Source organism: Pagrus major, chromosome 10, assembly GCF_040436345.1.
Source record: "Pagrus major chromosome 10, Pma_NU_1.0".
In the NCBI taxonomy this organism is placed as follows: domain Eukaryota; kingdom Metazoa; phylum Chordata; class Actinopteri; order Spariformes; family Sparidae; genus Pagrus; species Pagrus major.
In genome coordinates this window covers 21721818-21739005 of record NC_133224.1, presented here as the reverse complement: position 1 = coordinate 21739005, position 17188 = coordinate 21721818, and the positions used below count along the sequence as shown (strand labels likewise).

At 41.3% G+C, this 17188-nt stretch overlaps 1 protein-coding gene across 3 annotated transcripts; it reads right to left on the bottom strand.

Annotated features, from left to right (window-relative positions):
- Nucleotides 1-844: 844 nt before the first annotated feature.
- trmt44 (tRNA methyltransferase 44 homolog) lies at nt 845-16957 on the bottom strand. Of its 3 annotated transcripts, none has more exons than XM_073475641.1 (11): nt 16409-16957; nt 16206-16323; nt 14844-15063; nt 14678-14746; nt 14149-14256; nt 12835-12906; nt 11144-11250; nt 10659-10842; nt 8684-9020; nt 2299-2415; nt 845-1445 (listed from the first exon to the last, which is right to left on the bottom strand). In XM_073475641.1, the coding sequence occupies exons 1-11, from the start codon at nt 16743-16745 to the stop codon at nt 1213-1215; spliced, it is 1902 nt and encodes a 633-aa protein (XP_073331742.1). In that variant the 5' UTR covers nt 16746-16957; the 3' UTR covers nt 845-1212. The 3 variants fall into 3 exon arrangements, with proteins under 3 accessions (XP_073331742.1, XP_073331743.1, XP_073331744.1); XM_073475642.1 differs by having other exon boundaries at nt 10722-10842; XM_073475643.1 differs by lacking the exon at nt 12835-12906.
- Between the last annotated feature and the right edge of the window lie 231 nt (nt 16958-17188).

The window sequence follows — 17188 nt, the reverse complement described above, 5'->3', positions numbered from 1 at the left end:
TAAGTCAAAATTGTGAGATAGCAATGTGTAAATGTGGGTAATAAGTGTAAATTGGGACTCTTAAAGTCAGACTGATATCTTTATAGACAAAGATATAAGAAACTAAGTAAAAACTATAAGATAAGTCCAAATTTAGACTAATAATATGCCAAAATATGGACTTAAGTTGCAATACTAAGTCAAAGACATTGCTACTACATTACTATGCTCCAACAAAAAACTATGAAATGAATCAAGATTTAGACTTAATGAGTCAAACTATGAGATGCTAAGTCGAAAGTAAAAGACAGCGAGTCAAAATATGTTTTTCAGTTCAAATTATGAGATAAGTCAAAAATAGGAGCCAGTTTGTCAATATCTGTACAGAGACAGATTTAAATTGTCTCTCTTTCATTAAATGGCCCGATTGTTGTCACTCAAATGAACAAACAAACCCTGAAGAGGCGCTACCCTTCACCTAGGTGGGCCTTAGTGTCTTTGACATTTGAGCCACAGGGTGATGGCAAACCGTGTTGGAGCGACACAGCAGTGAGCACCCGTCCGGAGGGGACGACATGCAGCTCACCCATCAACTCCTGCCAACAAATAATTCATACTGCTAACATTTACTTTGTTCAAACGCCATCCGGTCTTTATCCTCTGCCCTGACTGTGAACCTCAAAGTACCAGTCCGAGGTGAATTAACTGTCAAAGTGATGTTTATAAAAGCTTTTAAAGTTTTGCTGCAGCGGAGTTTAAAGTTGAAAACTATGCTGAGTGCTCGACAAACCTCTCACCAGGATGAAAAATGATAAAAAAGAAAATCCATGATAGATTCGGTAATCTTTAAATAAATACCAAGATGTTACGCGAAACACACTTTAATATAAGTTGACAGTAAGTTTACAAGTTTCTGAGCTGTACAAGTCCACTTCTTAAATAAATAAAAAGGATAATCCCTTGAAATTAAATTTCGGCAGACAATGTAAACCAGAGGTGTCAGTGAGCTCCAACTGTGAGACCTGAAGCTGCACCAGGAAGCGTCACACAGATGAAAGAGGATACTGCGAAATATCAAAACCTCAATTCCCAGAAATGATGTAACGTCACGTCAATAAAACTCTTGGAACTGAACATCTTCCTCTTTGTGGCTTCGTGGCTGAACATGGGGACAGTGAGTGAATACTGATGATTAGAGGCACTCGTTTAAAGTGTTCAGGAGGAATGAGCCGATCAAAAGGCATTGTGTTTTATCTTCTTGAGAGGTCTTGTCGAGGGTCGGAGGTCTCCTGGTCCGTGGGCGAAGGCACAGTGTTCAGCCTGCAGGGGGCAGCGCTGAGGGTGATGGTCGTAAAACCAGCAGGGACGGGTTTTCAGGGCACCTGGGGCAACGGGCGTCCTCTTGGTATTCGCCCTGGAGGCATTCCTGTCCCTCCAGTCTCTGATGTATACCCTCCCTCCTTCAACTGAAAGAGAATGAGCGACAGGAAGCTACAGATAAACACTTAAAAAGGTAAGCCGAGTACAATTTCTCACATTACATTCTGTAACTCTTTGTCCAATAGACCATAGTCACATGGCGGCCATTTTCCTTTGACGTCATGCTCCGGGTGGGAGGCTCGAATGCTGGGATAATAATGCTGCTGTGTTCCAGGTTGCAAGTCATACAAACCAGAGGAATCATCTTCACCTCTTCCCAACTGATCAGCAACTGAAAATTTGATGGATAGTAAAAATCTGGCGGGACATGGGGCCTTATTTCAAGGTAAAACAGCCTATTTGATAACCCGTTAGCTAACGTTAGCATTCAACCACTTCCTAGTTAACATCAACGTTTGATTACATTTAGTGTGTTTCACTTCCAGGCTTAAATAAACGCAACCAATATATAAGTTGACATTTAAAATGAATTTACAGCTTTACTCGTGTCGCGTACAGTAACACTGTCAAACAGTAATGTTAGCTAGGAAGCGGTTGAATGCTAACATTAGCTAACTGTTGGCAAATATGTCATTTTACCTTGAAATACGGACCGATGTCTGATGATATCCATCATCTTTTTCGTCGCTGATGAATCATGAAGCGGTGAAATTATAACAATTAGTCAGTTTCCCTACGTTTATATGACGACATTTGAGCTTCCCACCCTGAGGGTGAAGAAGTTTGCAAAAAGTCACTTTATGGCCTTGGAGACAAAAGTTAATATTGGTAATTATGATTGTATAATGTCAATGAACAATAAATAAACTATTTTTTCTTTTCCTTTTTTCCTCTATTATCATTTGGACTAAGCTACGAAGATGTGTGTAGTCCAACTACCTCTGAAGACTTGGTGGCTGTTCTTGAGCAGCGTCTGAAGACCTCCACACTCTTTCTTCAGGAGCTGCAGGGTTTCCTGCTCCAGCAGCCCGGCGACCTCGCTCACAGAGAGGCTGCCTGAGGAGGAGGGAGGCAGGGAGGGAAAGGATGAAAGGACGAGAGCAAAGAACAGTGTGACAAAGGAGCAGGAGGAGGTCTATCGATGTTACGTTCATCAATATATTAACATGGTGCTTCGGGCATGCACAGAAATAATTTTCATCCGCCATGACAGAGGGAGGAAGAAGCATCTGATACAGCTTGATTGGCTTGAGTCTGTGGAGTGATATATATATCCACAACTGCTTTATACAGAACATTTTACACGGACAAAAAAACACCTCTGTCACTGCCTTTCAGTGTTAGTCAGGGCTGTGAAGTGTGCTCATTTAAAGCTGCTCCAACAAGCTGTCAGAGCAACCAGCATGCATTTCACCGCTGCATCTCCCACCAGCCGCTTGAGAGCGTGAGTCACTATCGTCACTTTCCCACCGGGACAGTTATTTTAGATACCAAAGAGCGAAAAAAAAAGGAGGCAGGGGGATATTGAAACACACAAAGTCCTATGCTATGAGTTCAGCGAATGGTAAGCAGATAAATGGCGCGCCCCTTTGTGTTCACAGCACCCCGCCTTTGGGCTCCGTTTCAGGAGGTTTTCGGTATTTCTGGCTTTGCCCTTTTTCCCCCAGAAGAGAATTCAATCAGCGCTGACCTTTGGTTTGTATAAATGACAATCCTCCCTCTCTACCTCCTCATATTGGAGAGGGACACACGGCAGGATTTCTAAAGCTCCTTTGTGCCTTTTCATAAACAATATTTGACCTCAATCTGCAGACGGCCTAATGCGATCTTCATCGTACTTTTACACCAAACCTCTGGTGGCACTTCAGGCAATCCCTGCTGGCTTAGAGATGATTCAATATGAGAGAATTTTAAATATACCGTCTGAGCCTCTGATCCAAGTTCACTCGGCCAATTTAATTAATTTCATAGTAGATCTACAAGTGCATTTAGAGCCATGATGTTTTCAGTTTTCTAAAACTTGTTTTTCTGCCACTGAAATTCATGAGAAAACATATTGTCCACTTTAATACGTCCTAAATTTAGCTGGTCATGTCGCTGAGATAATCCCTAAAATATGCGACACACTCCCACTTTCACAGACACTCGCGCGGCCAAACTACGCTGCAGAGTGTGAAACTGGGCAGACTGCCGTCCTACAGCAGAGACGCCAGGGAGCTACAGGCCTTAATATAATATCAATACGGCATTTAGAGCTGCCCTTTGCTGCCTAGGATGTTAATGGGGATTAATGGGACAAGGTCAGTATTGACAGAGTAGACTCTGTTTGGACTAAGACCAACACAGACGATCATTTATGGCCCGGCTTGGTGTACAGTCTGATTATTTTTTTAAGCTTGAACGTCCCCTGTGCAAAACGCTAAGATTGCCAGTGACTGATTGTTTGTTGTGGATGATTGTTTTTGCTACTTAAGCCAATTCAGAATCAGGATGAGTGGAGAGAATGAGCTCTAAATGTGCTGAGTGGTGACTAAAACATTTGAAAGGATCAATTTCAGCTACCAAGAGCACAGCTGCGACACAGGGCTGCTGCTCGCTTTTTATTTGCTTATCAAAATCTGAAAACACCTAACCCGCGAGTCAGATCTAAACCAGGGGGCCACAAGATGATGAACCAGTTGGGAAAGAAGAGAAAAAAACAATGAAACAAGCAAAAATTGAGATTGTTTTAGCCTGCATTCTTTCTAATGATCAGCAGCCCACTGGTTTCAAAAAAGCAGTTCAATTTTATGTAAGCTTATGAGAAAACGACCCTACTTCTCTCTTGATTTATTATCTTAAGTTAACAGTTTTCTAATGAGTTGATGGTCTCAATTAGGCCTGTCACGATAACAAATTTTGCTGGACGATAAATTGTCCTAGAAATTATTGCGATAAACGATAATATTGTCGCTTTGAGACCATTTTTCAACTAATATAATGATAATGGCATAATAATGCAACTACACCCTTTCAAAGATCAATAAACCTTTATTTCTAAAGAATATTTAACATTGGAATGTGAAAAAGACATTTTAAATATCCAAAATAAATAAAGATGGAGGCTGTGGCCAAAGCAATTGAGCCATGGCCAGCCACGGTTCCTTACTGCAGCAACAATGTTAGCACCATTGTCTGTAGTGATGCGGAGGCGTGACGGTACACGTGATGATGATGACGTATGTGTTTTTTTTCAAGGTGTTTCCCTGGTGTCCTCCTGTTAATCTAAACATGTACCAGCTGTCTGTTTATAATCATATGATGCTGTTATAATGTGTTGTAATTGAGATCCTGACACACCAAACATCCTGGAAAGTGACAAAGTTACGTTTTTCTATCATTTACATAATTACATATTCGCCATCAGTAAACTGGACGCTGTCTGACTATTTCACTCTCGGGGTTCACTAAGTTCACTGAGTCTTGTCGGGAGGGCTGACCGTCACCATGACAACAGTAACTGACCGTCGCGCGACAAACACTTGGTGAGTTAAAGTTTTTTGCCGGGGACAGACGCTGTTTTTCGGGCAGAAATGTGACGAAGAGTCGGTCAGACCGACAGGCTGACAGACACTTCTCCACGAATAACTGCGGTATTTTTTTCCTCACATAAGTTGCCAAAGACACGACCAGTTACTACGTTCCTGTTGTTTGGTCCTGTAACGTTGCTTTGTGGGACATTTATTTTTATTTTGTTGAGTGAAGGATCTGTACAGTTATCAGACACCAACACCATCAGATCGACACGCCCTCGCTCCGCGCCGCCGGCTCGGTTCGCCTCTGATACCTCCGGAGGCGCAGCGAAATTTCACCCCTCACCGCATCTGAAACGTTCACACAAAGGCGGATGCGGAGAATTGGCGCAGTATCCCCGCATGCAAACGGCTGCGTGAATGGGGCTAGTGACTGACAAGAGGGTTCTAGTGAGAGACACGAGGAAAACAAACAAGCATGCAAATGGAAATTATCGAGGCCGGCAAAATTATCGAGCTCATTTTAATTTATCGTATGATTAATTGATTTATTGATTATCGTGACAGGCCTAGTCTCAATCCCCAGTTTCAAGTCTTCTTCAACAGAGCGTGATGTTTAATATGTAAATTAAGGTCGCACTTAAAGTTAAATAGATGATAAAGCGGGGTGTGCTATAGGACGTGGCTACCAAGTGACTTACGGCTTCGATTCGTATCATTGCCATCTCCACCCTCTTGCTGATGCAACCATGATGTCAAACATGAGGCTTCAAAACAGTGGTCCACAGACCAGTGGGTGGCATCATGGTGGGTTTACACTTGGTTTTACTTCTTCTGGACTCATTACAAACTATTAGCATCACTCTTTAGTTGAACTGCTCACAGCTCACCAAAGCAATCTTGGCTATAAAGGGTTACAAGCCAAAAACATTGTGACAGAGTGCGCTATCAGACTCCATTATAATAGTAATAATACTCATAATAACCTAATGTACTAATATTCTACTGGTTCTGAATAAATGGCTCTATAATGAGAAAACAGGAGCGGAACAAAAGTCCTTTTAAATTACCAACAAAACATTATGTCTGCTATTTTCATTATTGAAAAATGAGCCACTTAAAATGTCAGGAAATAGTCAAAACGCCAATTGCAATTGCCCACGTTGACATATTTAAAGCTAATATGCTAGTTTTGTCACACCAGCAATCCAAAACTGTTCACTTTAAGACTAAAACCAGCTGTAAACATTCAAGTTTGAGAAGCGCGACTCACAGATAATTTGATTAATCGTTGCTTCTCTAATATCATGAACAAGGTGTAATCTTATAGTGCATGTGAGTGCAGTTTAAATCAGTGAAGCCTGCAGGTCTACAGGATGAGGATGATCATTCTGCAAAGCAGGACTCACACCTGCGTCTTCTGTAGAGATTTCGGGCCTAAATTGGTGTGATGGGCAGCGTCCACCCGTTAATAACACACTGTAATCGCTCTCACCCACTCCCTCATCCATGCACGCTGTGTCTGTTCAGCACATACAATAGGTTCACACTGAAACAATATTTAAGCATTATAGAAATAAGACGAGGAGCTCGGGAGAAACTGATAAATATATTCGCCAAAATTCGGACTTCCACTAAAGCCAGGAGGCTTTATAACTAAAAGTCTGCTGAAGTATCTTTCAATATCAAAAACTTATATATTAAAATATCAATAATCCTCACACTCTTTAAAGATGCATTAACAATAAAGAGAAAGTGAATCTCAAAACCGTTTGGATGACTCCGAGGCCCTCCTGGATCTTTTCAATAAAGGCTGACTCACCCTGAATTTACCCTTTGTTCTTACACAGCAGATAACTGGTAGGAATACCTCAATACAAATGCATACTCATGCATAAATCATAGATGGTGGTGCATTATTCATCCAGTCATCTCTGTACAGAGTCACAGACTCCCTTTATTCGCTCTGTCTCATATTTTCTACCTCTAATTTCACCACTGACATCCTGACAGGGAATTTTCTGTTTTAATCATAGTAGTCCTCATCTCCTTATCTCATTCATATTGTGTGTGTGTGTGTGTGTGTGTGTGTGTGTGTGTGTGTGTGTGTGTGTGTGTGTGTGTGGCAGCAGAGGCGTTGACAAAGGTGATGCGTGGGCGGTGTGTGAGTAAAAGTGTGTATTGTGTGTGTATTGCACTCTCTGTACTGTGCAGTGCGGTGCAGGAGGAGGGTGGCTGGCAGAGGATGAGGCACAGAGTTCAAAGTGGCTTCGCTCTGTGTCACGAAGGCCCTGCCGACTGATGGCGAGAGGGGATAGGGTGTTGACGACGGAGGTGGAGGGTTAGATAGGATGATGGAGGGGGGGATCAGACGAGAGGTTCAGATGCTGCGGAAGCTGCCAGCGTGCCACGAAGCACCTAGAAATATATTCTCAAGGTACTGACGAGAAATGTGGGAAGTGATTCATCCATGTTGTTTTGGAGGTTTTGAGGTTACATCTATGGCTGCGCTACAAAAGCAAACACAGTAACTCACATTTAGTCTAAATGGAATTGCAGAAATAGTTTGATATTTTCAGGAATATGCGTATTTTCTTTCTGGAGAATAAAGACAAAATAAAAAGAGAATGGGAGAATAAATAGATGAGAGGATCAAAACCACTCACATAACTGCTTTTACCTAAGCTAACCAGCTAGCTGGTTAGCTTAGGTAAAAGCAAAGACTAGAAACAGAAAAGTTAACAAATTACACTTCACTAATGAACACACAAACACATCACCAAAAAAAAAAAAAAACAATGTCAACAACTGTGCGACAGAGCCAGGCTAGACGTTTCCCTGTTACCAGTCTTTATGCTAAGCTAAGCTAACTTGCTGTTGTCTGTAGCTTCATATTTAGCAACAGATACAGTGATCCCAGTGGTATCTTCTCAGCCATTTCTTCGCCAAAAACCAAATAAGCTTATTTCCCAAAATGTTCCCACACTACTCCTTGAAGACCTGAAGCTCATTTTGACATCTGTTTTATTCATTTAAAGAATTATTATGCCAGATAAACGTAAAACAAATAATTGTACAGACACCTGAGTTTAAAAAGCAAGGCAAACCACAATAACTGTCCTCGTCTGGACAGCTAAAGCACGAGAGCTAACGCTATATCACGTGAAAGCTAGCGGGAGAGCTTAGCTAAAACAACCAACTAAATGACTTTTTTATTTTTGCCTACCTGTCTATACTACGTTAAACACACATTGGTTTTTCATCACAGTAATTTAATTAATGTAGCAGTTAAATCCAACCATGATGGATAAAAAAAAAACAAAATAGCTAAACTCCTGCTAAGGCTAACTTAACTAGCTCAGCAGATTTCAGTAGCTAGGCTACATGTGCCTTCTCAGCTTTGACTAGTAGAATTTATGCTATTTTAGCAGCCTCTAAATCACATATCATGTGATTATTTTAAAAGGAAAACATTTAAAATGGTACGAGAAGGCTAAATTAACACATTTTGCCTGTAGACCCTCGTTTCCGCTAACAGAGAGTAGTATGAGTTTTTTTTACGGTTATGTTTATGTTGTAACTATTAACATGTTTTGCTTGGGAGGTATAGCTAACAGATATTACAAAGTTTTGAATTCAGAAAATTCCCAAGGTGCAGTATAATAAGTCTGGATGAGCAGGCTTCACAGATAATGTGTCCTACTCTGGATTTAATCAGGACCTGTTCATCACTTCAATAGCAGCTCATGTCCAGGGAGACTTGTGTGATTTGTTTGTTTATCTCTGGTGTTTTGTGGCTGTTGGCGGTTTACCTCCTCGGTTCCAGTCACTGCCGTCATCCTCAGTCATTCCCAGCAGGACATTAGCAACCCGCAGGACAACGCCGTCAACAAAGTCCCGTGGGAGAGAAGCGCAGTTCCGAACCATTTCAACCCTGTCTCTGGGCTGGAACCCGGCTCCCCAGCTGCTCCTGGGGGTCCTGTCATTGTCTCTGTTCTCATGGCAACTCTCCCCATCATTCCTGATGTCTGACCCTTGAACTGTGATCCCAGAGGCAGTCTGGCGGCTCTTGACGTAATGAGCTCTTCGCTGCTCGGCCTCGGCCTCGTCAGGTAGCTGGTAGTTTCTCGACTTTCCCACCAGACACACCTGCAGAGAGAGGAGCTGAATGTCAGGGCGACTCCCATGGGTGCCGAGGCTCAAAACTGTGAAGCCAGACACTCAAAAGTAGGAAATGACATATGCGTCTATAATAAACACGGCTCGGGTGGAGAACAGGCAGGGATGCACAGCTGTAATTGTTTGAAGAACAGGAATGTATTTTTAAATGAGAGATCTGATGACTTCCATGCCAGACTGGAAGTACCTTCAAGACACCTCTGCTTTGTGGGAAAGTCACAGTGAAAAAAGAAAGAGATCAGAGATGCAACCAAAGTTAGAATCACACCTACGTCTTCATTGGTATGAGGTACACGTGCATTAGCTATTCAAGAAACCAGCGTGCTGCCTTGACTTCATACCACCCACAGACTCTATTACTATATAGTCTTTTTACACACTGCCAGCACTGTGAAAAGTTAGAGTGTGAACATGTGTTTTACATGTATATATATAAATAACACCATCTTTTCTGTTATTGTGGGCCTTTATAATCCAGGGACAATATATGGTCGAGCCAAATAATGTATTAAATCCTTTGCTGAAATGATGTTGAAATCTGTATCTCTAAATACTCCATTTGTTTTATTATTTGTTCAGTGTTAAAAGGGCATTCCACCAATTCGACACACAAAGTTGTTGCTGTGTGATGTCTTCTGGAGGGAGATTATGAAGGCCGCAAGTATTTTCTCATTAAATCATTTACTTATCTGCTCATAAGTGTGGAAGAATGTTGATCAGTGTTTCCCAAAGCCCAAGATGACATCCTCAAATGACTTGTCTATGTTTTGTTTTGGTTTACGACCATAGGAGACGAAAGAAACCAGAAAATATTTATATGTAAGATGATAAAATCAGAGAATATTTACTTTTTTCATCATCAAAAAATTACTCCATTAATTAATCGATTATCAAAATAGTTGGCTATTCATTTAATACTTTCAGCAAAAAGGAATAAATTCCTGCACACACTTTCCACCTCAGCACTGATAAATTTATTCAAAATGGCTGACGTTTTGGTCACAAAGGACTTTAATCACTTAATATTTAACAACGTTGTTGCAGCTCTCCAGCTTTTACCTGATGTTTGTCATCAAGGTGATATCGGTTTGGGCTCGAGGCTTCAAACAGCAGCAGTGTGACAAACAGCAGGTGTGGAGTCTGAAAGACAGGTCTATTGACACTATCCGGTTGCATTGTGGGAAGTGTAGGATAAAGTGTGTTTTGCTGCATGGCACATAATTGACTGAAGGTCAAGCTCTGCTGGTTCAATTTTCACCGTTCTTTTTTAATTCTGTCGCTAAGAAGCCCCTCAAAAAAGGATTTTTTTCCTGATTTCTTCTTCTCTTTTTTGGTATTAAAGTATTTGATAGTTGACGGCAGAATGGACAGGAAACACGGGGACAGTCCCCTGCCCAGAATGAGACCAAGACAGTTCAACTACACCTACCTGCAGGTCACTTGGATGGCTAGATTTAAAGGAGTTCTGTGTATGTTCAATAACTTGTTTTGAAGCAGAAATTAAAAGAAAAACAAGATGTCAAATACACAATATGACAAATGTTCAGTCATAACAAGTCTTAAAATACAGAAAGTCAAGCACCTAAGCTATGACTGTGGACTGCCTACCCGTTTGGTGGAAGGTATTCTCAGGCAGTCCTCCTCTGTGTTGAAGCCACTGACTTGGCTCACCTCACTGATGAAGTCGATGTATTCCTTATACTGAGACTTCTTACACTGGCGCCTCTGGTATTTTCCATAGAAGTCAAAGAAACAGCAGGGCAGGACGAAGTACCGGCAGCAGTAAGAGGACCTGCAGTGAGAGCAAAAGGCAAGTTATTACGCAGAGCCAAACTAAATGGTGATTACAAATCCTGAGGGGTAAAATGTTTTGAGTTTGTGTTACTTCCAGTAAGATTCACGACAGGAAACAGTTCTCAGACTGAGGCTCAACATCGCCATCAGGTGGTCACACACTCGTGAACTGACATACAGGACCAAACACACACACATATTCACACACCCACAATCACACGTCCATAATGATATTCCCAATTGGAGAGATCAGCTGGCACTTGAGCTGCTGAGTGAGATTGTGTCTGCTGATGACTCGCCTGGCTGCTATAACGGGGATCCACGGTGTGAGCTCGTCTGAGTGGTTCCCAATCAGCCAGTCCGTACCCGGGAATAAGAAGCGCTCGCTGGGAGTAATTGCCTTTTCCTGAAATAGCAAAGACCCAAAAAGCACAAGAGCTCCTTAAGGCAGGGAAGATGCACATCGGCGTGATTTGATTCTAAATCAATTTATGGATATTGACTTAAAAGGAAAACTTTTTTAATCTTCTCAGACTTTTAATATATCCCAGAACACCTGTCAATGTCATATGTATGAACATTCATCTAGTCTTTAGGCTGGAACACATGAAGGCTTCTACATAAACAGAAAAATATAGCTAGCAAATTCAAATTTCAGCAGGCAGGCCCGTCACCAACATCAAAACTGATGTAGTTTACGAGCACTGAGGCTTGTGTGGTTCAGAAAGAGCTCCCTAAAGAAGGACCGAGTACAGCTCCTCTTGGGGCCGCACAGAGATTGTTCTGCCACGTCCGCTCCACAAAAAAATCAGTCAATAATAGATGACCTGAAATGGAAGCAGTCAGCAGCTCGTTGTCAAATGAATGACTGAGGCTGGGAGGCAGACAGGAAAGTGGCGTGTTTTTGGGGGCAAGTCTCCCTGCAAATGTGCAAATGTTCGTCCCCTGTGCAACAGTAGAGGCTTCTTTTTCTGCCTTATAGCAATCACATGAAGTCGTTTAACTCCCGTTCTTTTAAAACATCATCTATATATTGATTTTTAGTATTCTACCTGAATGTATGTAGTGTTGACTGACAATGAATTGTACATTCATATCATTTTTTCACTTATATTCATAGGTATCGGTGTAATTTTATGTTATCGATGCAACTACTGTTCCTGGCATAATGTGCTGTGTATTGTATGTCCGGTGTGGACCCGAGAAAGATAAGCTGCTTGCTATAGCATCAGCTAAAGGGGACCCTTTAAATAAAAACACAAATAAACAAAGAGTCTCATGTGTAGAACAATGCCTGGAAAGCTCACTGTTTATTGCACTTTTTAAACCTTGAAAATACCACACCAAAATTCAAGCATTTTCAAGGATTTTCAGCACCTGTATGAACCCTGTTAATAATAGGTTAACAGCTGAGGAAAATACTTTCTTATTTCAAATGTATATGTGTTTATTTATTCATAAAAGCATCTACTCTGTCTTATTTTCTTATCTGCAGCTCACATGTAATCCTCAGTGTTTGAAACTTCAAAAGAACAACTTTTAAAGTAAAATCTCGCTGTTGGAAACAGTTAGTAGCTGTTCTGGAGTTTTCCATTTTATCACATGATCTCTATCCGCAGATAGTCATGCTCACTGATCGTGGAATTGCACTGTACTGTTTCTGATGTCGAGACTGAAAATCAATTTTTGCCAACCAGCCAAACTCCATTCACTGATGAAGATCATGTGATATAATTGGAAAAAAAGTTTACTTTTTGCACTTTGATAGAAAAGAGTTTTTCATGTTGAAAAGTGTGCATCCGTCTCGTACAAACTGCACAATCAATAGTTAAACCGGTTCAACAGTGAAGCATTAAAGTGGCAGTGAGGGGGCTGACAGCTGAAAAGACGCAGCATGTGATATGAATTCCACGTGAAAAGATAATAACACTAATTAAAAACGTGAATATGGCTGCAGTTAATCCGCCTTCTTTGTGCTCAGCCCACTCACCTCCAGCAGAGTCCGGGGGCCGTACATGTCCCAGATCTTCCTCTTCCGAACGTCGATGCCCTTTCCAGGATGCTGCAACACAAGGCGGCGTGACGGTCAGCGGCTAATCGCTCTCAGCCACATCCACACTCAGACTATCAACCGCTGTGTGTAAATTCAATTATACCTGTCTTAGTTTGTGATTGGCCATTCAGGCGACACGGTGCCGCAGATGAGATGAATTCAAAGACATGAATCCCCTCACCTGGGCTCAACCAGCCCCGTGTCATTGATTTAGCTGCCAGGGAAGATTAGGCTGATTGAAAGACTTAACAAGAGGCGCTCATAGCGGTCTTACTATCAACAACTATTGCATTGATTGCCATGAAATTTGGTAAAGACATTCATGTTCAGCTCAGGATGAATCATAAGACCCTTGGTGAAACATCTGAAACTGACATGGCAAACGTTATACCTGCTAAACATAAGTATTTTTGCATTTTCACTGTGAGCATGTTAGTTGCTAGCGTTAGCATTTAGCTCAAAGAACCACTTTTCCGAGCCACACAGAGCTGCTAGCGTTACTGTAATGACTTGTTATTACCAGCCATTTCAAGCTAAATAAGTAGCTAATTCTGCTTTTATGATGTGCAATTTATTTATTTACGTTGTCAAGGGATTTTGTCAGTTTTGGTGAAACTGTTCAAATATTAGGCCTACCTTTGAATTAAAGTGCTCCGTCTGTGAAAACAGATGAACAAGCCTTACTAAAACAGAGAGAAAAAGGTTGAAATTATACATTATTTTGCTTATTCTAATATTTTTGTATTTAAATTCTTCATGATTCCATTTGTATGCTTTTTTTGTTTGTTTGTTTTGTTGGGTTTTTTTTTTAAGCTAAGCGACCTCTCATCCCCTCTCAAAAGCACATTCATAAAAAATGGATATGTAATGTTCGTTCTAGTTTTGTACTGTGGTTGCTGTTGAATATTGTTGCTGACTTTTTTTAAGCGACTTTGTAATGGGGAATGTGAACATGTTCTCTACTAATCAGCTGCTGGTTATTTAAAAAGGCCCACGTTCGGGTCTGTGGTTCTCGGTTGATGTAGCAGACGATAGTAAAGTTAGCCCAAAACACACAGCCACACGTGTCTGGGGTTTGTCGTTCATGACCAACACATCAACCTTACAAAGCCCAGTGATTTCCTTTTAATACATTTTATTGCTTTTATACCTTTAACTGCTGTAATACTCTTTTTATATATATCTATATGCCTTATATATAATTCTCAACTATTTTCTGTAGTGGAGCCTCCAGGTTAAAGAACTTCTCACCCCTTCATTGGTCAGTATGTGAACCAGGAGGCCGTTTCCACAGCCCAGGTCCACAAACGATTGTCTGCCAGTCAGACCTTTCTCTTCTCGCTCCTCGGCCCACAGCACCTGCGGCACAGTGACAGACACTCAGTACTACTGTATGTTCTCCAGAGCTTTCAATCCTGTCAGTAAAACCTCATTTACACCTGCAGTGACACCTGCCGTTGCTGCTGACACGCTTTCACCTGCCTCTGTTGTGACATGCGAATTGATTAAGTGGGTTATGTTTCACACTCAAATTGATTGACCCAGCTTTGGTTGCATGACCTGACGTGTGACGGATAAAAATGAGTGTCACCCACAGAAACATATACGGACATGTTAGTACACTTGGCAGTGGTCGTACACGTTTGAAATAAGTGTGAAGAGGCACGTGACGCATGAGGACTCTTCTTCAGGCCGCACATCGATCGTCACGAGCCATTTCAAGCGTCAGTAATCAATTAATCATTGATTTTGGAAATAAAACAACCACGTTTAAACTCACAAGAAGATACGTAGCAATGGCGACATCCTCATAGACAAACTTCTCAGGATCTGTAACCTCAGGCCAAACCTAGAGAGGATGACAAATAAAATACCAGCCCTCAGCAATAAAAATATTAACAGCATTAGAACAGTTTAAATGAGCACTGGGCTGCCTTTGCCTTTACCTTGACCATGGCCTTGTACTTCTCCTTCAGCTGCTGGTACATGAGGCTGTACTTCTCCACTGGCAGCAGAGACAAGGTGCTCTTGAACTCGCTGCTCTTGCACTCTGTGGCCCAGCGCACCAGTTTAGGGAGCAGATCGGTGGACAGCCAAGGAAGCTTCGGGTACGCCACGCCATCAGAGAACCATGCATCTGGAGTCAACGCATGCAGCTCCAAGGCCCTGCAGATAAAGGCAGACTCATATATATTAGTTAGACTTTAGTCATACTTTATATCTTGTTTTCTGTGTACTATAATTCTAATTTGAAAACAACTCAGAAATTGTGTTGTCTGTCATGTTAGCGTCATGTTAGCTGGCCACACAGAAAATATGGGCCCCGTAGTGTTCCAGCACAGAAAAACTGAACATATTACACAGCAAGTGGGAGGAATCAGGAGTTGAAAAGCCCAGCCTCTAATCAGCGTCCTCCCTGAGCAGCTGAATCAGGTCTGATTCAGCCACAGATTGTTAAACTATCCCTCGGTTTTCCCTTCACCTCCAATCAAGTTTAATTTATCTAGCTCACAGACTTCCTGTATGTTTCCTCTATGTTCTGCCCCTCTGTCCTGTTTGAATCTGTCAGATAAAAACAGCAGAACGCAATTTCACATCTGAATTTTAAAATAATTTCCAAGGACACAAAAGTAGGAGGTGAGATGAGACATCACTGCCTGCACCAACCTCCAACCACTCATTTTACTATCTTCATATAGTAGCACAATGTTCTAGTGTATATAATAAGTTTATTAGTAATCCTTTATTTTGTCCACATGAAGGCATTCAGCACTTCAGTACCAATACTAGCGTTCATTCTCTCAAAAAATGTCTCAATATATTATTTTATTAAAAATAGTCTGTGATTCATTTAATAGTTGACAACTAATCGATGAGTCGTAGCAGCTGTAAAGTGAACAAAGGTTTATGTATCCACAATAATATACAATAATTACAGTGTGTTACGAGGCTGGGGGTCATGTTGGATTTCTGTCTTTTTTTCACTAGACATTTTGTTCGAAGTGAAATAAACATTTTCTAGTTTTTTTGTCCCTTTTCAATATTTGACACTGGATGTCTGTGTCCGTCTTGATAAATGTTGGTGGACGCCAAGGATGAAAAGATGTCCTGAATTAAGTTAACCTCTTTATTGTAGAAGAAGTCTGGTGTGTGGTATTTTATGCTGTGTTAATACGCCAAAACAAATAAAAATAATGATCCTATGTAAACAATTTCAAAAATAAATTCATCAGGCCAAAAATATATACATATCTTGTCAGTCTAGGACTTTTTTTGTTGTTTATTTTTGTTTTTGTGTAGCCACTCACCACTCCTCACAGTCCTGACTGATGAGCTGAATCTGATGAATGTTGCCCCTCTTCAGAGACACCTGTCCTCCTGAATCTTCTTCAAATGGAAGAAAGCTCACTTGTTGTCTTGCAAAGTCTTGAACACATAGAGACAGTTTTTAAAAAATCTGCAAAAACACAACAGAGGTTTGGTTGCACCTTTCATTCATGTCTGGTCTTACCTTTGAGTATAACCTCTTTGTGCAGCTTTGTCCCATAACAGTTCACTTTAGGGATAATTGTTCTGACACTGGAGGACCAGGGTTTGTCTTCTTCGTGTGTCTGTGCAGGTGAACCCCCGCTGCTCAGGAAGGACAACACATCATGAGAGAGTTCAGGATCATCCAGCAGGAGCTCCAGAGCCTCTCTGCCCACATTTTCACTCTCTGTCTCCTTAACTCCGCAAAGACGCTTGTTTACAACGTGAGGTTTCTTGATCCACACGTCCACGGCTGACCAGAAGCCTTCGGGGAGAGTCTTACTTTCTGCTGGAAACTTTAAATCCAAGAGTTTTGGCATAGTTGAGTGTCAGACACGACCGAGAGCCATGTGTTTACAGACGGAGAGCGGACTTCCGGGTGCTTTTATTTTGTAGATAAAGAAAAATGACACTTTAAGCTAAAACTCGGCTGTAATATTAGGTCGCATACTTTAACAAATCGTATTCTAGCTTAAAAAACAAATGTTGAGGTTTATTAGCAACATTAGCCTATGGGAGAGGAGAAAAATGTTGTCGCTACATGATGACGTTAACACAGGCGACAGATATCAGCTGCTACACTAGAGGGCGGTGTTGCTCTTGGTCTAGAGTTAATCAGGAGCCACTATGTGATGATGCTTTATGAGACAAGGACAGATTTGTTTCCACTCCTTCTTACTGTTTTTATTCTCTAACCAATAAACAAGCAAATGACCAACATTACAACCTGAGTAAAACAATTGTGGTATATTATCTTGAGGAT